Raw genomic sequence first — 21,013 nt, forward strand, 5'->3', positions numbered from 1 at the left:
GGGGAACGGAGGGTCCAGACCTGGGGAACGGAGGGTCCAGACCTGGGGAACGGAGGGTCCAGACCTGGGGAACGGAGGGTCCAGACCTGGGGAACGGAGGGTCCAGACCTGGGGAACGGAGGGTCCAGACCTGGGGAACGGAGGGTCCAGACCTGGGGAACGGAGGGTCCAGACCTGGGGAACGGAGGGTCCAGACCTGGGGAACGGAGGGTCCAGACCTGGGGAACGGAGGGTCCAGACCTGGGGAACGGAGGGTCCAGACCTGGGGAACGGAGGGTCCAGACCTGGGGAACGGAGGGTCCAGACCTGGGGAACGGAGGGTCCAGACCTGGGGAACGGAAGGTCCAGACCTGGGGAACGGAAGGTCCAGACCTGGGGAACGGAAGGTCCAGACCTGGGGAATAGAGGGTCCAATCATGCAACAGAGCCAGACCTGGGGTAGAGTGTCCAGACCTGGGGTAGAGTGTCCAGACCTGGGGTAGAGTGTCCAGACCTGGGGTAGAGTGTCCAGACCTGGGGTAGAGTGTCCAGACCTGGGGTAGAGTGTCCAGACCTGGGGTAGAGTGTCCAGACCTGGGGTAGAGTGTCCAGACCTGGGGTAGAGTGTCCAGACCTGGGGTAGAGTGTCCAGACCTGGGGTAGAGTGTCCAGACCTGGGGTAGAGTGTCCAGACCTGGGGTAGAGTGTCCAGACCTGGGGTAGAGTGTCCAGACCTGGGGTAGAGTGTCCAGACCTGGGGTAGAGTGTCCAGACCTGGGGTAGAGTGTCCAGACCTGGGGTAGAGTGTCCAGACCTGGGGTAGAGTGTCCAGACCTGGGGTAGAGTGTCCAGACCTGGGGTAGAGTGTCCAGACCTGGGGTAGAGTGTCCAGACCTGGGGTAGAGTGTCCAGACCTGGGGTAGAGTGTCCAGACCTGGGGTAGAGTGTCCAGACCTGGGGTAGAGTGTCCAGACCTGGGGTAGAGTGTCCAGACCTGGGGTAGAGTGTCCAGACCTGGGGTAGAGTGTCCAGACCTGGGGTAGAGTGTCCAGACCTGGGGTAGAGTGTCCAGACCTGGGGTAGAGTGTCCAGACCTGGGGTAGAGTGTCCAGACCTGGGGTAGAGTGTCCAGACCTGGGGTAGAGTGTCCAGACCTGGGGTAGAGTGTCCAGACCTGGGGAAAAAATCCAACTGCTGGTTTGAGTCTCTCCACCTGGGGGCAAGTATCCAGACCCGGGTTAAACTGTCCAGAATCGGGGCAGACTGACTAGACCTGGGATAGTCCCAGAAAGGAGTGTACAGACCCGGGTTGAAGGCCCAGACGCCCGCCCACAGCCGCCCATGTGCCTTGCCACCCTCCCGCAACTGTCACGCCGGGAGCCCTGCAGCAGAGCGGGACAAGTTGTGGCCGCCAAGTGCCAGGGTGCAGCGGCGCCTGCATGCCAGCCGTGGAACTACGGCATCGAAGGAATTAAAAAGGCTGCGCTCGGTCGCCGCTCTCGTCAGTCAGCGGTGGAACGCGGTGGAACCATGGCTGAAAGGGAGCTGCCGCCATACCTCAACCTGGCCGAACTCACAGCCTCGCAGTTCCTGGAGGTCTGGAAACATTACGATGCGGATGGTGAGTCTGTTTTCCTCCGACTTTGTCTTACTGATCAAATAATAATAACTTCGACCAATATTGTGCTGGTCTCCCTGGCGCCCGCAGGGTGAATAGAAGGGACGGAGCTGGTGCTGGGAACCGGGCGCTGCGCCCTGGACTCAGACCCGGGGCTTTCACGTTTGCCCACTCGCCTCCTCGGGGAAGAATGCAAATGCGAGGCCGGGACTTAAATAACGCAACTTTCGGCCAAGTTTCTCAGAATCCAGGGGCAGGGTCAGGGGGAACCCGCACACCTTCCTCTGCCCCGGCCGGGCTCTGCCTTGGCGCCCGGTATCTCCTCCCCACTGCCCCCGGCCTCGCCTTGCGCCCAGGGGCTCCGGCCGCGCTGGAGCGGGAGGGAGGCTCTCTCGGCCCCTCGCTGTCGGCGTGTCCCGGGCTGGCGGCTGACGGTGCCTCGTGGCCTTTGCAGGGAACGGTTACATAGAAGGAAAGGAGCTGGAGAATTTCATCCGAGAGCTGCAGCGAGTGAGGAGAAGGGCTGGTGTGGTGAGTAACGGCGGGGCAACGCGGTGATGGGTGGGGCGGGGCGGTGATGGGTGGGGCGGGGCGATGATGGGCGGGTCCCCCCGGGGTGGGGCGCGGCGGTGCTGGGTCCCCCGGGCCAATGGCCACAGGTAGCCCCGCGAGACCTCTGCTCCCAGAGAGAAGGCGGAATGTGCCTTGGCTGTGCTTCCATGGTTCGACCCTCCCGGCTGAAGGGAGGGGGGGGGGGGGAATGAGGGGAGAAGGGCGAGTGACCACAGAGATGGGAGACGGTGGGCGAGGACACGGGGGGGGGGGCAGGTTTGGGGGTGGGGGGCAGGTTTGGGGTTGGGGGGCAGGTTTGGGGGTGGGGGGCAGGTTTGGGGGTGGGGGGGGTTGTCAGAGACGGGAAGGAGGAACTGGACGCAGAGAAGTGGCTGTGAATAACGAAGGGAGTTGGAGGTGTCATCACCCGAGGGGGCGGGATTGGCCGGGTGAGGATCACTGTGGGGAGACGGTGGCGAGTATAAAGGGAAGGGTTCGGGCCCGAGACGCGGTGATGAATCGTTACTTCCCCCTCAACACAGGGCGGTGAGGGGTAAGAAGAGAGACTGGGCGGGGGGAGGAGAGAGACTGGGCGGGGAAGCGGGGGGGTGGTGGGAGGGGTGCTGGTTGGGGGAGAGTCAGGGCTGGGGGGACTGATGGAAGCGGATCTGTGTCCCAATTTCCCAGAGTGGGAATCTGTTCAGAGAATGGTAAAAATAAGGGCAGTGGAAGACCATTCTGTCCTTTGAACTGTGCCACCATGGCTGATCATGTGACCTCTGTCCTGTTGCTACTCTCTCCATCCCCTTGGAGCCCTCAGCGACAAGGTCACATCCAATTTTTCCTGGTGAAATAGCCTTAATGCTCTGTGGCCAGCTTGGGAAGACGTTTCTTCTCATCTCAGTCCTAAATGGCTTCCCCCTCCTTCTTAGACTGTGACCCCTTGTTCTGGACTTCCCCAACATCAGGAACATTCTTCCTGTCTCTAACCTAGTCCTGTCAGAATTGTGTATGTCTCAATGAGATGTGGGCTGCTGGAGATGGTGGTTGAGTCAGGTACTATTGCAACTTCCAAAAAACATGAGGACGGATACATGGACAGGATAGGCTTGGAGGGAATTGGGCCAGATGCAGGAAGCTGGTACATTGTGGGTGGAATGTTTTAATGGAAATGGGCGGAAGGGCCTGTTTCCTTGCTGCATGGCTCCATGTGGTCCCTTCTTGTTCTAAATTCCGGCGATTCTTCATACCTCAGTCCTGTTTAGGAGGACATTAAGCCCACTACTCGGAGAGGTGGGAATAGCAGCCAGCAGCCAACTCCTCACCTGAAATGCACAGATTGACCTGAAAGCCAGCCGCTCCCATTACATGCACGTTTCTCTCCCAGATATCTGCCCAAATCAGCCCAAAGACCCTCCCCTCAACACCCTCCCCAGATCCAGTGGCAGCTGAGAGGACTTGAGAAGTCTCGAGGCAAGGTCTCAGCTGGGGGGTGGGGGAGGATGATAAAGTGAGAGGGTAGCAAGGGGACAAGAACCGCATGAAGCCCTCCATTGAGATTGGGTGTGAGTGGAAGACACAGAATATTCCAATCATAAAACAGTGGCTGCAAGGACTTAAACAAGAACATCTGCAGACGCTGGAGCTGAGTGCAATGCTGGAGAAACTCAGCAGATCACGTAGCATCCACAGGAAGTAACGGCTGACCATGTTTTGGGAAGGGTGCAGGGTTTTGCTTCCTATGGATGCTGTACGTCCTGCTGAGTTCCTCCAATACATTTGTGCTTGCGGGATATGAGCTCAAAACGGGACAAATGGTGAATCTTTGCCTTATTGCAGACTATGTGAATGTAACCAAAATAATGTCGTAGCGAGAACATTCCATGGAATGTTTTGATAATTCAGCAACCACTGAACCACTCCCTATTTGGTCAAGTAGTAAAAGACCATTGGGTAAGGAACACGACCCTGACTGATAAATCCCAAGTAAAATTGAAAGGAATATGTACTTATATGGAGCAGTTTGCTCAAATGTTCAAGAAACCTGGGCGTCTGAAGGTTTAAAAGCCACGAAGAGACTCCCTTGGGGTGAGACTAGCTGCTCATGGTAGTGCTTCTTGCTGTTATGGAGTTCTCGTGCTTTGCAAAGTGATTAAAAGCTTGTTTTTGCAGCTGTACCGTGTTAGTTTTCAAACAACTTCAGGTCCACTTCAACAACTTTGTGTAATGTTACATTTCTGTTGTATTACATGACAATAAATTGTATCTGATCCGATCCAAACCAATCTGATCAAAATGTGAGGCGTGTGGCCACCCAAAGTGGCTGGTGATCTCGCTCGCTGGGTAATGGCAGAAAGGAGATCTGTTGCCAGGATTGGGTGCAACGAGCTCCGGCCAAGTAAATGGGGGCATCGTAAGACACCGTAGCTCTCAGATTCCTCTCCAGCATCCATTGTAATGGGCTCCAGCCTTTGCTTGAGTTGCTTCGGCACTCCCTCTGATATTCTGGAAGCTTCCACATCTTCTGAAGTAGACGTGATCTGATGGATGATGTTTATTTTTGGAGCTGAGGCCAGTTTCCCCCATAATATCCGCACAGCTTCACCCCTCACTGCATCCCACCACCTCGTACTTCCCCTGTGGGTCACCCCCTCGCTGTTCCACTACCCCCCTCCTGCGGGTCACCCCTCGGCTGTCCCAAACCTCTGCCCCCAACTGGGTCATCCCTTCACTGTCCCATAACCCCCCCCCCCAACTACATCACCACCTCACACCTCCCCACTCTACCACCCCTCACTGTATTCCACCATCTCGCAGCTCCTCACTGACCTGGGGAGGGGGTCGGTGTCATGCTTTGTGTCTACACAGTGCTAGGTGGGGGGGTCTACCAATCAGAGGAGAGCATTGTACTTTTACTGAGCCTTGATTGTGGCTGAAATCTGCAGGGGTGCAGTGACCTTGGAATGGTGCAATCACCAGAATATCTCCGCAGCTTGCAGGGGAGAGAAAAAATCTTTTCTGTAGTCAGCAGCAAGGGGTGGGGAATTAATTTTAAAAACCAGTGTTCCTTTCGATTTCCTGCATGCTAATGTGGGTCATATTCATAATGTCACCACGTCACTCAACAAGATCGATTGCCTCATAATGACTGTCTGACAAGGAGAAATGTCTTCAGCAGGGGAGGTGAGAATGTGGGCTCTCTGGCTTCTGGGCACTCAGTGTGTATTGGAGCAGAGATCGCAGAGGCTTAAGGTGTGAAGGGAAAGGTGGAGTGGGGTTAATGCAGGGAAGTGAGGTTTGGGCAGTTCATGTCTTCACGGTCTGCCTCCCTGCAATGTCGTTCCCCTGGCTGCACTCCACTCCTCTCTTGCTACAGCTCTCTGCTATGCCAATGGTCAACTCTGACTCCCACCACCCTTGCCTTCCTCAGGCCCGGTATCCCCCATAGTCAGACAACACCCAGGTCATTCCCACAACCCTCTCGTGGCACCTTTGTTAATCTGTCAGACAACGAGTTACAGACGAGCCACAACTCTATCCAATCAGTGAACGGACCTTGTCAAATTCTCCTTGTCATCCATCTGACAGTTCACACTAACTCAGCGATGTTGCCTCACAGAGCCAGAGATCCAGGTTCAATCCTGATCTTTGCCGCTGTCTGTGTGGAGCTGGCTCATTCTTACTGTGACCACATGAGTTTCATTCAAATGCTCCAAGCACGTGTGGACCCTAATTGGCTCTAGTGCTTGGATGAGTAGTAGATTTGGGGCAAGTTCAAATTCATTGTCACCTGGTAACATGAGAAGGGTGTACAAAATTATGAGGGGAATTTGTAAGTAAATGCAAGCACGTTTTTCCCACTGAGGTTGAGTGAGACAAGAACAAGAGGACTGGGTGACAGGTGAAATGCAAGAAGGGAACATTGTGAGAGTGTTGAGAGTGCAGAGCCAGCTGAGGTGGAGACCTACAGCACGGTAATAGGCCATTTTGGCCCACGAGTCCATGCTGCCCAATTTACACCCAATTAATCTACAATCCCTGGTACATTTCAAATGGTGGGAAGAAACCGGAGCCTCTGGGGAAAACCCATGCAGACGCGGGGCGAACGTAGAGTGTGGAATTTGAACCCCAGTCCCAATCACTGGTGCTGTAAAGGCGTGGTGCCAACAGTGCTGCCCAATTCCGACATTGAGGCAAGGATAGCAAAGCTGTGGCTTTTCTCTTGGGAGTGAAAAAGGATGTGAGATGACTTAATCGAGGTCTACAAGATCATGAGAAGCTTGGATAGGGTGGACAGCCAGTACCTTTCTTCCGGGCAAGAGTGTAGCAAACACCAGAGATTATTGAACAAAGTGAGAGGAGGAAAGTTTAGGGGAGATGTCGGGTACATTTTTTACACACAGAATACATTGTTGGGGCTGGTGGCTGGAACAATAGCAACATTTAAAAGTCTCTTGGGCACAGGGATGAAATAACATACCAGGGTTATGAGGTAGGGAAGGTTTTGATTTTTGAGTAGGTTTGTATAGGTTGGCACAACATTGTGGGCTGAAGGGTCTGTACTGTGCTGGAATGTTCCATAAAAATGTGGATATGTTTTGGGAGCTGAGGCCAGTTTCCCCCATAATATCTGCACAGCTTCAACCCCTTCATAGATCCACATATCTCTCAATGGTAGGAGGGGTGTGGAGGGCTATCTTTGGTCTGCGTGCAGGTCAATGGGACAAGGCCTGGTTTGTGCCAGGTTTGAACCAGATGTACAGATTAAAGTTAAACAGAAAAATGTCAGTTTGATGAGAAGGAAATCACCTTTCTGGGAGATAAACTGTCAGAGGCTGGTGTGGAGCCAGACAAGAGCAAGGTGAAAGTTATTTTAGAGATGCCTGACCCACTGATACAAGAGGCACGTTGAGAGGGCTGGGAATGATCAAAATTTCATTGGTAAATTCATACCAAACCTGTCTTCCAAAACAATGTACCTGAGGAAGTTGTTACAGGACTAATGTAAGTTCAAGTGGACAGACAACCACGAGGAAGAATGGGGACAACTGAAGATCATTCTAACTACAGAACCAGTGCTTTTGATGTTCTTTGACTCATCGAGAAGGACAAAAATATCTATGGATGCTTCAAAGATGGAATAGGTGCCGTACTACTTCAGGCCGTGGGAGTAGATTGGAGGCCAGTAGCATACACATCAAGGACAATGACAACATCTGAACGTCGATATGCACAGATCGAGAAAGAGTGTCTGGGTCTGGCCTACAGACTCAAGAAATTCCACAGTTATGTGTATGATCCACCAACATTCATGGCAGAGACAGACCACAAACCATTAATAGTGATGATCAAGAAAAATCTCAGTGAAATGTCGTCGAGAATCCAAAGATTGATGACAAAATTATGACTTTGAATTGGTGAACACAAAAGGGAAATTTACTGTGTTAGCTAATGCGTTATCCAGGGTAATGACGCAGAGTGAAGCAATGAGAGTTTCACAGGGACAGATGTGAATCTCCACTTGAATCTGGTCACTAAGTTTCTTCCTGTATCTGACATGAAATCCAAGCAGATGGCAACTGAAACAGAAAAGGACACAGTTCTACAGGTCATCAAGAATCTGAATGAAAGATGGTTTAGAGGTGAATGTCAGCCATACTACAACATCAGAGCTGAGCTGAGTGTTGTTAATGGGCTTCAACTCAGACAGAGCAGAATTATCATTCCTCAATCACTGAGACAAGAGATGCTGAAAAAGGTGCATGAGGGGCACATGGGAATGGGAAAAATGCAGAAGGAGGGGCAGAATGGCTGTTTATTGCCCAGGGATAAATGCTGACACTGACAGCCTGTGAGACCTGTTTGAAACATCACACAAAGCAGACTAAGGAACCCATGATCATAACTGATTTACTAGCAGGATCATGGCAGAGAGTTGGGACTGATCTGTTCTACATGGATGAAAAAAATTACTTGCCTGTTATTGATTTTCATCTATGAAACTATCCGGAGATTGCGCTGCTTCCTAGCATGTCTGCTGCCTGTGTGATCAAATATGTAAAATCAATCTTTGCAAGAAGTGGAATTCCTCAAATTATCTACAGTGACAATGGACCATGTTATAGAAAATTCCAGATCTTTACAGAAGAGTATGATTTCTGACATGACTTCTATGTATTTGTGAGAATCAAGGTATGGGCACTTTAGGATAAAGGAGGGAACATGTATGTGGAGGTAGGGAAGGTCCTCAATGAAAATTTTGCTTTGTTGTTCTCCAGATAAAGGGACCATGGTCAATGTGAGCACATTATAGAACAAGCTTTTGTGTTGGAGCATGTTGAGGTTAAGGAAGAAGTGGTGGATCTTCTTAAAAATGTTTGTATTGTTAAGTTCCTGGAACCAGATGAGATATACCCCAGGTAATGACAGGAAATGAGGGAAGAGATTGCTGGGGCATTAGCAAAGATCTTTGCAGAATCCCTTGCCACATGGGAGGTGCTGGAAGATTGTAAAATGGCAGATACCCTTGTTGATAAAAGGTAATGGGAAGAATCCTGGAAATTGTAGACCAGTGAGTCTTATGTCAGTAGAGGGCAAGCTATTGGAGAAGATTCTTAGGGACAAAGTTTACAAGATTTCAAGGTGAATAGTCTTATCAGGAATAGTCAACAAGGTTTTGTAAGGAGCAGGTTGTATATCATGAGCCTAATTGAGTTTGTGAAGGGAATGCTGTACATCATGAGCCTTTTTTTTGGGGAAGTAACAAAAGGAATTTATGAAGGTAGAGAAGTAAATGTATATGGATTTTAGTGTGGCATTTGACAAAGTCCCCAAAGGTAGACCGGTTCCATAGCTATATTTAAGAGAGTTAGATTTAGCACTTGTGACTAGGGGGATCAGGGGGTATGGAGAGAGAGCTGGAACAGGGTACTGAGTGGATGATTAGCCATGATCAAAATGAATGGCGGTGTAGGCTTGAAGGGCCAAATAGCCTACTCCTACACCTATTTTCTATGTTTTCTATCACTGCCCTCCCAATATCAACCCCCTCCTCACTATTCTCGGAGATAAAGGAAGCTTGACATATTCCCCCTTGTTCCTCGACAAGTTCTCAGATTCCAATTTATTGTCAGGGCACATACGTGACATCACATACAACCCTGAGATTCCTTTTGCTGTGGGCCTTATTGGTCACTTAAAAACTGTACACATGTAAACAAAAACTGTAAACAAACTGAGGAAAAGAGAGGAAAGAAAAAAATCAATAAAATGGAAAACTAAATGAGCCCCTGATTGAGTTTGTTGTTGAGGAGTCTGATGGTGGAGGGGGAGCAGCTGTTCCTGAACCTGGTGGTCCAAGTCTTGTGGCACCAATACCTATTTCCTGATGGCAGCAGCAAGGACAGAGCATTCATGTGCACCATTGAAAGTATTACCGCGTGGGACAGGAGCTGCTCTGCTCAAGAAGCTGCAGAGGGCGGTGAATGTAGCTCACACAACCTTTCCTCCCCACCACGGACTCCCATCCACACCTCCCACTGGCTAGGAAAGGTGGGCCGCAGAATGATGGATCCATCACATCCAGGAAACACTCTTCTTCCCCCCTTCCCATGGGGGAGAGGGCTCAAAGTGTGAAGATGCTCACCATTAAATTTAAAGAGTTTCTTCCCTGCAGCCATCAGGCTCTTGAATGAACCCCACATCAGTGCTCTAATGTACTGTTTTTTCCAAGTAATACTATCCTTGGTAATAGCGCTTGCTCTAAGAACATTGAACTTTACACCACACCACAGACCCTTTGACCCATGATACTGAGCTGACCCAGGTAAACCTATAACAAAACCTTCCCTACCTATAACCTGTTTTGCTTCCATCCATGTGTGTGTCTAAAAGTCTTTTAAATGTCTCTATTGTACTAGCCTCCACCACCACCCTGGCAGTGCATTCCAAGCACCCCAACATTACCCATAAACTTTCCTCCCCTCATCTTGTACAGATGTCCTCTTCTGTTTGCTAGTTTTGCACCGGGAAGAAGGCACTGGCTGTCCACCCTACCAAAGCCCCGACTATTCTTGTAGTCCTCTATTAAGAGAAAACCCCTAGCTGAGCCAACCTTGCCTCTGTCATCACATCCTCTAATGTAGGTAGCATCTTGGTAAATGTTCTCTGCACCCTTTCCAATGCTTCAACATCCTTCCTGTAATTAGGCAACCAGAACTGAACACAATGTGATCTAAAAACCAGAGTTTTATAGGGCTGCACATGAACTCAATCCCCGACTAACGAAGGCCAACATACCACAAGCCTTTTTATCTATCCTAGTGACCTACAGAGCAACCTTGAGAGATGTGTGGATTTGGACCCCAAGGTCCTGCTTTCTTCCACACTACTAAGAATCTTGCCATTAACCATGTGCATGAGCCTTAACTCTTATCACCATTATGCTATAAAGTGGCCCTTTAACATTTTTGCCCTGAGCTTACCTGCCTGCCTCTTTTGCTTTTCACCCTCCTATCTCTGACTTCTTCCCTCATGCTAGACCCCTCCGTCTCTCTACTCCTGATCCCATCCCCCTGCCACATTAGTTTAAACCTTCCCCAGCAGCACTACCAAACACTCTCCCGGGGGCATTGATCCCAGCTCTGCCCAGATGGAGACCGTCCTATTTGAACTGATCCCATCTGCCCCAGAACTGATTCCAATGCCCCAAGAATCTGAACCCTTCCCTCCTACACCACTGTTCAAGCCACATATTCATTCTATCTATCCTGCAATTCATACTCTAACTAGCTTGTGGCACTGGCAATAATACAGAGATTATTACCCTAGAGGTCCTACTCCTTAACTTCCTTCCAAGCTCCTTGAATTCTGCTTGTAGGACCTCATCCCGCTTTTTTCCTATGTCGTTGGTACCAACATGGACCACGACAGTTGGCTGTTCACCCTCCCCATCCAGATTGCACTCACGGTGCCCTGACCCTGGTTACTGCTGCCTTCTCCCCCCCCCCCCCGCCCCCCAACAACATCCAAAGCGGAATATCTGTTTTTCAGGGAGATGACCACAGGAGACTCCTGCACTACCTTCCTGTTCTTACTCTTACCCTTGGTCACCCAGTCCCTGTCTCCCTCAACTCTATGAAGCTGTGGTGTGACCAACTCGCTAAAGGTGCTATCCACCAAATCCTCAGCATCCTGGATGCTCCAGAGCAAGTCCATGTGCAGCGTCAGTGCCGTCATGCGGTCAATCAGGAGCTGTAGCTGAACACACTTCCTGCACACATAGTTCCCAGGGACACTGTCAGTCACCCTGAGTTCCCACATAATACAAGAGGAGCATGGCACGGGAGTGAGCTCACCTGCCATGTCTAAAATGACTGCCTACGAGTGAGTTAAATGAAAAAAGAAAAAAAGAGACTTACCCCTTTACCTGTGCCTCAGCCTCTCTGCGCCTAAGTCTCTCGAGCCAGTCTCAAATCTCCACTCCTTCACTGCTCCACTCACTCACTGAGCTGCTCCCTCACCTTTCACTCCTTTTATTTTATTGGCCCTCAGGCAATTTACTTACTGCTCTAGCAGTTTCTCCTCGCCCCTCCTCCATCGGTCGCCTTGGGAAACACCAACTCTGCCTGTGATAGTACAGATCTATCACCAATGTACATAGTGTATATAGTTACTGTATCTAGACTGTGCTTACAGCGATTGGCTGAGAGCTAAGCCACACCTATTGTCTGGGCCTTAAAAGAGTTGTGTCCCTAGCCAGGTCGGATCATTCCGGACTGGTCGGCTACCTGTGAAGAGCTCCTGTCTTTTGCAAATAAAAGCCTTGGTTTGGATCAACAAGTCTTTGGTTCTTTCGACGAGCTCTACAATTTTATTAGCAAAAAAGAATTTTTTTTGAAAGGGATGGAGCGTTTAACTCGGCCAGAAAAACTTGATATCGACCCACAGTCAGCTACAGCCTTCAAAACCTTTAAGTTCTGGCTGCTGAACTTTGAAAACTTCCTGAGATTCATTGAGGTGGAGGAGGATAACCAGCGTCTAACAGCATTGCTGTCTATGGTGTCCTTGAGAGTCTACAAAAACATCCAGGATGAGACCACTTACACCGCAGCCATAAAGGTACTGAAAGAACTGTATAATCAACCGCTGAACAGAGTTCATGCCCGGCTCCTGCTTGCTTCGAGGAAGCAACAGCCCGGCGAGTCCAGCAGGGCATATTTACAAGTATTAAAGGCATTGGGCAAGGACTATAACTGTGTGGACAAAACTGCTGCCGAGATCACAAATGATCTCATCCGGGATGCCTATGTGGCCGGGCTCTGATCGAACGAAGTGAGGCTGCGCTTGCTAGAGCAAGGGGTAGAAAAACTAGAGGACATGGCCCGGATTGCAATCACAATGGAGGATGCAGCCTTAAAGTCCACCGAGTTCTCTAGGGACTGGACCCCACGTTCTGATGTGAGTAGAGTGCCCTTCTACCCGACGCCTGACGGCCTGTCGGCTGCTGCTACCCTGCCCCCTGCGAACCCAAAATGTTATTTCTGCGGTAGGGACAAACACAGCAGGTCCCAGCGCCCAGCAAGAAAAGCCAGGTGCCAGAAGTGCCTTAAAAAGGACCACTTTGCTGCAGTCTGTAGGTCTAAAATGGCCGCCAGCAAACACAGTGCCTCGTGTGAAGCCCAACCGCCACTATCCCATTCAAACTCTTCTTCCCCAGAGCTCTCGTCCAATGAGAGCGAGGGCCTGACGTCACGGAGACGCCGAACCCGGAAGGGGCAGCCTACCCTCGCAACCACGGTGTTGGCCCGCCTCTCGCCCCCGTGCGGAACACTCGACGCTACCGCTGCTGCTGCCGCCGTCACGGACACCCCTGGGGCCGACGCTACCGCTGCTGCTACCGCCGCCACAGACACCCCCGGGGCCGACGCTATCGCCGCTGCTGCCGCCGCCACAGACACCCCCGGGGCCGCCGCCACCGACACCCCCAGGGCCGACGCTACCGCTGCTGCTGCTGCCGCCACAGACACCCCTGGGGCCGACGCTACCGCCGCTGCTGCCGCCGCCACAGACACCCCCGGGGCCGACGCTACCGCTGCTGCTGCTGCCGCCACAGACACCCCTGGGGCCGACGCTACCGCCGCTGCTGCCGCCGCCACAGACACCCCCGGGGCCGACGCTACCGCCGCTGCTGCTGCCGCCACAGACACCCCCAGGGTCGCCGCCACCGACACCCCCGGGGCCGACGCTACCGCTGCTGCTGCTGCCGCCACAGACACCCCTGGGGCCGACGCTACCGCTGCTGCTACCGCCGCCACAGCCACCCCCGCGGCCAACCAGGTACTCACCCTAGCATCCATCACCAACGACCGCCAGGGCCTGACCGCCGCGACCAACGACCTACCCACCGCCAATCGCGAGCAACTACTTACCATTCACCCGCCTACGCCGCCACAACACCACTTCCGGGAGGTCCTCCAACCTGCTCGTCGAGCGTTGACGACGTCATCCCGTTGCGTGACGTCATCGCGCAAAACTCCCCTGTCAACTGCTTCAATAACACTAAACCAGCAATGCTCTCATCCCCTCACCAGAGCAATGGAACTGATTAAAGTGCATGGACACCACACCAATTGCTTATTTGACTCTGGGTCAACTGACAGTTTTATCCAGCCAGATCTGGCTCTCCGTTGGGGACTTGACATTATCCCCACTACCCAGAGGATCTCATTAGCAACGAGGTCGCACTCGACTGGGATAAAGGGGTATTGCATCGCCACGCTGGAAGTACAAGGCGTAACGGTCACCCACTTCAAATTATTCGTCCTTCCCCAATTGTGCGCCCCAGTGTCGCTGGGATTAGACTTCCAGTGTCAATTCCAAACGGTGTCCCTACACTTTGGGGGACCCCTCGCCCCCCTCTTGGTCTGCCATCGCCCCACCCCCGAAGCACCCGAGCAACCCGCCCCCGTGCCCCAGGGCCAATCCTGCGGCCTTTCCACACTCCGGATTGCCCCGCCAGCACTCTTCGCAAACCTCACCCCTGGCTGGAAGCCTGTGGCCACCAAAAGTCGGCAATATAGTTACGAAAACAGGCAATTCATTAGGAGTGAGGTGCGTAGATTGCTGGATGAGGGCATCATCGAACCCAGTTCAAGCCCCTGGAGAGCCCAGGTGGTGGTTGTCAAGAACGGGGAAAAACTACGGATGGTGGTCGACTATAGCCAGACCATTAACCGCTTCACGCTCCTGGATGCGTACCCCCTGCCACGCATCACGGATGTGGTGAACCAGATCGCCCAATACCGCATTTTCTCCACTATTGACCTACGTTCGGCCTACCACCAGCTCCCGATCCGTTGCGAGGACTGACCATTCACGGCCTTTGAAGCAAATGGGCGGCTATATCAATTTCTCAGGGTACCATTCGGGGTCACGAATGGTGTCGCGGTCTTCCAGCGGGAAATGGGACAGGATGGTGGACCAGAACGGGCTAACCGCTACCTTCCCGTATCTGGACAATATGACCATCTGCGGCCACAACATGCAGGACCACGACGCCAACCTAGACAAATTTCTTCAAACTGCCCGTCGGCTGAACCTGACTTACAATTTGGACAAGTGTGTCTTCCGGACCACACGACTCGCTATTCTAGGTTGCGTGGTGGAGAACGGGATAGTCATGCCAGATCCTGACCGCATGCGTCCCCTAATGGACTTACCCCCCCCGCCCCCCCATACCCAGAAAGCTCTCAAACGCTGCCTGGGCCTTTTCTCGTATTACGCCCAATGGGTTCCACACTACGCCGACAAGGCGCGTCCTCTTATCAAGACCACCTCCTTTCCCATCTCGACCGAAGCCACAGCGGCTTTCGATCGAATCAAATCCGACATCACTGCTGCGACGCTGCACGCGATCGATGAGTCTGTCCCGTTTCAAGTCGAGAGCGATGCATCCGACTTCGCCCTGGCAGCCACCTTGAACCAGGCCGGTCGGCCTGTAGCCTTCTTCTCCAGAACCCTCCAGGGTCCAGAGAGTAGACACTCCTCGATCGAGAAGGAGGCCCAGGCCATAGTTGAAGTGGTGCGTCGTTGGAGACATTACCTCGCTGGGAGGCGCTTACACTGTTGACTGATCAACACGCGGTCTCCTTCATGTTCAGCAACACTCAGCGTGGTAAGATAAAAAACGACAAAATCGCCAGATGGAGAATCGAACTCTCCACCTTTAACTATGACATCCTGTACCGGCCTGGTAAGCTCTCCAGGGGGACGTGCGCCAGCATACAGATGGACAGACTACGGAAACTCCATGAGGCGCTCTGTCATCCAGGGGTCACTAGGTTTGCTCACTTTGTCAAGGCGCGCAACCTACCCTACACAGTCGAGGAGATCCGCTCCATGACCCGAGCCTGTTCGGTGTGCGCTGAATGCAAGCCCCACTTCTTCCGTCCGGATAACTCCCACGTTATCAAAGCCACCCGCCCCTTCGAGCGTCTTAGCGAAGACTTTAGGGGGCCCCTACAGTCGACCAACCGTAATACCTACATTTTTACAGCCATCGACGAGTACTCCCGCTTCCCATTCGCTGTGGCCTGCCCAGACACCACTGCCACCTCAGTGATACAAGCCCTTCACAGTATTTTCGCCATCTTCGGGTACCCCAATTCCATCCACAGTGATAGGGGGTCCTCATTCATGAGCGCAGAGCTGCGACAGTACCTTCTGGAGTGTGGTATTGCTTCAAGCTGGACCACGAGCTATAACCAAAGCGGTAACGGCCAGGTCGAGAGGGAGAATGCCACCATATGGAGAGCGGTTACACTGGCTCTCCGGTCTAAAGGTCTCCCCACCTCTCACTGGCAGGAGGTTCTCACTAGTGCCTTACACTCCATCCGCTCCCTCCTATGTACTGCAACAAATGCCACCCCCCACGAAAGGATGTTCCTTTTCCCGAGGAAATCCGAATCAGGAACCACTGTACCGGCATAGCTCACCGTCCCTGGCCCCGTCCTTTTGTGACGCCATGTCCGGCACTCAAAGAACGACCCCTTGGTCGACTGAGTGACTCTACTCCACGCGAACCCACATTACGCCTACGTTGAGTTCCCAGACGGGCGGGAGGACACTGTTTCAGTGCGGGACCTAGCTCAGGACGCGGTAGACCCAGCAAACCCCCCAACCCAACCTTCCCCAACTCTTTATTCCCCAGGCCCCGTGCCGCAACAGAAGGACCAACAACACCCCAACGACCCGGGCCACCCTGCCGACAACACGACTGGGGAATTGAGTGACGGAGCAGTCGCACCCGACTAGCCCGCTCCAGCGACCCCAATCCCGGCACCACGGCGATCACACCGGTTGGTCAGACCCCCTGACCGCTACAGTCCTTGACCTACCTCTTCCTTTCATTCTCTCCCTCGTTTTAGTTTTTTTTTCCAGGGTCAGTTCTCCAAGAAGGGGTGAATGTGATAGTACAGATCTATCACCAATGTACATAGTGTATATAGTTACTGTATCTAGACTGTGCTTACAGCGATTGGCTGAGAGCTAAGCCACACCTATTGTCTGGGCCTTAAAGGGTTGTGTCCCTAGCCAGGTCGGATCATTCCGGACTGGTCGGCCACCTGTGAAGAGCTCCTGTCTTTTGCTAATAAAAGCCTTGGTTTGGATCAACAAGTCTTTGGTTCTTTCGACGAGCTCTACACAGCCCAATCCAACTAGGCCCGAGAAGCTAAATCAAGAATTTAAATACTTACTGCTCTAGCAGTCTCTCCTCACCCCTCCTCCAATGGTCGCCTTGGGAAACACCGACTCTGTTGCCCTCTGAGCAGCATCAGCCCGATAGGTGATAGGGCATAGATGATCAGTGTATCGCTGCTGTGATGTATTCTGGAATGGAATATTCAGAGGGAGATGAAGGATGAGAGGAGTGGCAGCAAAATGAACAGAAGTAGAGTAAATATTGGGGGCTGCAGCATGCCCAGACAAGATAGAGTTGTTTCTGGAGATTGTGTATTGTCTTGGTTGGATTGGCCCATTTCTTTGCCATTTTTTGTTTTTCCCTGCCTATGAACAGCACCAAAGGGTGCAGGAGAGGGACACTTGCTCTGCCAACCATCCATCACTTGCCAACCGTCCATCACTTGCCAACCATCCATCACTTGCCAACCATCCATCACTTGCCAACCCAGGGTTGGTGCCCAAACAAATGTTAGGGGGGGGGGGTATTAGCATGTGGGGGGGGGGGAGAGGGCACAGTGCAATGCTCATAAACACGCTCAGTGTTGGGGGTGGGGAGAGAAATGCTGTTAACACCTCCGATGCAGATGATGATGGTGCTACTTTTATTGCTACTGATGCTTGACGCACATTAGTGACACAGCCAGGGGCTGGAGGAGATTCACTAGTGTGAGTCAAACGAGATGCTAGTGATGCCCAAGGGGGAGGGGGCAGGTCTAACGGTGAGTGATTGTATGGGGGAGCAAAGAATTCTCATTTTGGTAAAATGGGATTATCACCGTAATCACTTGATACAGACAGGAGGGACTGAATGGTCACAGTTAACATTTCACACAAGTCCCAGCCCAGCGATAATTTGATACATTGGAAGAACTGAGGGAAGGTTTGCACAATCTGTCCCAGATTCAATACATAACAGATGCTGTGATTTTGCATCTTTGATGCTGACTGTTGGAGAGAAAACATCTGTTTGAAGCAGCTCGTGTAGCCAGATGTTTTTGTGGAATTCAGAGCAAAGCATGTTCTTTGAATGACTGGACCTTTTTGGTGGATTGACCTGAGCCAAGAAGGTCTTTTTGGGAAGCAAAGTGCTTAATTTTGATTGGTACTAACAGTGAAGTTACTTGGAGAGACCAATGCCAAGGTCTTGGAAGCTTCGTGGAGGCTGCCCAGTTTGAGTCTTGCCTACAGAAGGACCAGGAACTCGTGTGGATGGACATTTCTTCAAAGGCAACGCAAGGAGAATTAGTGAGTCTGTAGCAGCCACGACTCCCATCTTCCCATCAGTTCAACATTAAATCCGGACATCGATTTTCAAAGGCCTACGCTTCAACACTGAATTTAAAAGAACTTTCTAGAAAGTGGACGGTAATGGTCTGGGTATCAGATACAGACACACACAGACAGACAGACACACCCTCCCCAGGATAGATTTAGTGTTAAGTATAGTTTAAAAGTTAGAAATTAAATTAGTGTTTTAAAATTACATTTTCTGGTTCATTGCCTATTGCTGCTCATTACGTGGGGTTCATAACGGGCAATGCCTGTGGATGCCCTCGCTTGGTGCCAACCCTGTCACAACCTCCCACCTGCACATCAGTGAGACCAACTCGGCACTCATGAAAATGGTACAAGCAAGGCCATTCCACACCACACCAGCATTCTCCCGATTGGATCTGAGGGGCTTCTTCTTCACCCACACGGTGATGGGTGTGGAACCATCTGCCAGAGGAAACTGGTAGAGGCAGAAACAGTTACCACCTTCAAAAGATATTTGAAGGAATGTAGGTTGGAGGAATATGGACCAAATGAACACCAAGGCAAACAGCTCCAATTGACCAGTATGGATGAGCTGGGTTGAATGAGCTGTTACTGTGTTGTATAACTATGACCATGTCTTTTTGGGAGGGAATGATCTCCCTGAGGCTGGACACAAGTTCAGATTCACGTGAAGCACAGTGAAAATGTTTTTGGGAGCAATGCATCTAGTCAATCCATACTCAGTACAGCAAGCAGGCACAGTGCAGATTTTCACAGAGATCAGTTGTAACAGAGCAAAGGGGTTCATTTAAGAGTCTGATAACAGTACGAAAGAAACTGCCCTTGAATCTGGTGGCATGTGACCTCACACTCATTGATCTTCCTGGTGAAGAGTGGAATGAGCTTCTTGTATGTTGGCCTCCCTTCAGAGGCAGCAGGAAGTGTAGATGGAGTTAGGGGGAGGGGTATCATAAACAAGTTCCTACAAGCATGTGGTTTAAGTAGAGCTGGGAAGTTGAAAACCAATTTAATCATGTTTTTATTATTTGTTAAGTGAGCTTCATTTACCCAGAACTTAGTTTGCTGCCATCTCTGCAATTTGATTGTTACCTGAGATGCAGTGGGTCGAGGCGATCGAGGTTTGGCCGAGCAGCTGATTTGTGTGACGACAGTGTTTGGGTGTTTCCAGCAGTGAAGCTGCGTCTGTAGGATGCTCATCTTGGAGCTTTCCAGCTGGAATCGGGGGTGGCTCATATCAAGAAGGGTGGTGGGGTGGGGAACACCTTGACCCAGGAGATCATCACATCCCTGAGCTGAGTAGTAGATCTGGTTAATGGGATGGGATAGGAATTGTTCTGCAGGGTAAATTCCAATACCCAACCACCTTTGTCAAAGGACTTCCTGCGGAAGTGAAGATGTTCACTGAGGATTACACAAAGCCCAGCACCATGCTTGACTCCTCAGCTAATGAGGCCATCCATGTCCAAATACAGCAAGACTCTGACCTATCCAAGCCTGGCCTGATGGTGACATCAAATTCACGCCACACAAGTGCTGGGTAAAGACCAACTCCAGTAAAAGAAAACCCAGCCGCATCCCCTGACGATCAATGACATTCTCATGGAATCCCTCCCTGTCAATGTCCTGGGGTTACCATTGACCAGAAGCTGGGGAAGACAAATACACCACGTGACTACGGGAACAAGTTAGATGTTAGAGATCCTGCAGTTAGGAACTCACTCCCAACTTCCAACAGTCTGTCCACCATCTACAAAGATCATCGGGAGTGTGATGGGACACTCCCCACTTGCCTCGATGAGTGCAGCCTCAACAACACTCAAGAAACTTGACACCATTCAGGTCACAGCAGCTTACCACCCCCCCTCCCCCAATCACTCCACCTGGCAACCCAATCACTCCTCCCAGGCTAACCCCCTCCCTCATCTCCTGAATCAACCTGGTGAACCTCCTCCGCATCACCTTCAAAGCCACTGTATCCTTCCTTAAGTAAGGAGACTGGAACTGCATGTAGTTCTCCAGGTGCAGTGTCAGCAGAACCTCCCTGCTTCAATCCCTCCAGCAATGCAGGCCACATTCCATTTGCCTTCCTGATCACCTGCAAACCAACCTTATGCACAAGCACTCCCAAGTCTTTCTGCACAACAACATGGTGCTACAACCTTTCCCATTTAGATAACGAATCTGATCTGCGATTTCCTTCCAAAGTGGATGACCTCACATTGTACTCTATCTGCCAAGTCCACACACTTAACCTGTTATTAGCTCTCTGCAGACACTCTGCATCCTTTGCACAATTTGCTTTTTCACTCAATTTGACATCAGCAAACTGCGATGTGCTACACTTGGTCTCCTCTTCCAGATCATTAACAGTTGTGGGCCCAGCACCAACCCCTGTGATGCTCCGTTCATCCCTGTTTGCTGTCAGTTGACCAACTCTATCCATGCTAATGCATTGTTCCCAATTCCATGCATCCTAATCCGATGATTAATCTTATCAAAAGCCTTCTGAAAATTCAATAACACAATATTAAACAAGAATGTCTGCAGATGCTGGGGTCGAGTACAATACCCAAACGTGCTGGAGAAACTCAGCAGGTCATGCAGCATCCATGGGAAGTGAAGGGTACTCAATGATTTGGTCCTGGGCCCTTTGTCAGCTGTACGTCGAAGGGCCCAGGCCTGAAATGTTGGTTTCCTTTCATTTCCTGTAGATTCTGCACACCAGATCTAATTACTCTTTCAAAGTAGTGTTTCAGCAAACTATTTATCCATTAAAGTGACCATAAATTGTGTGGGATTTAGTCAGTTTTAAACCATATCTGCAAAGAGATGTCTTTTCCTCTA

At 51.3% G+C, this 21,013-nt stretch overlaps 1 protein-coding gene across 2 annotated transcripts in view; it reads left to right on the forward strand.

Annotated features, from left to right (window-relative positions):
• Positions 1–1,452: 1,452 nt before the first annotated feature.
• The window catches only part of calb2a (calbindin 2a), a 64,913-nt gene continuing 45,352 nt past the window's right edge, over positions 1,453–21,013 (forward strand). For both annotated transcript variants that reach the window (XM_069900943.1, XM_069900944.1), the window contains exons 1-2: positions 1,453–1,600; positions 2,052–2,128. In XM_069900943.1, coding sequence (XP_069757044.1) covers positions 1,510–1,600; positions 2,052–2,128 — 168 coding nt within the window. In that variant the 5' untranslated portion in view covers positions 1,453–1,509. The remainder of the gene's footprint in view (positions 1,601–2,051; positions 2,129–21,013) is intronic.

The sequence above is a fragment of the Narcine bancroftii genome, chromosome 10, assembly GCF_036971445.1.
Source record: "Narcine bancroftii isolate sNarBan1 chromosome 10, sNarBan1.hap1, whole genome shotgun sequence".
Taxonomy (NCBI): Eukaryota; Metazoa; Chordata; class Chondrichthyes; order Torpediniformes; family Narcinidae; genus Narcine; species Narcine bancroftii.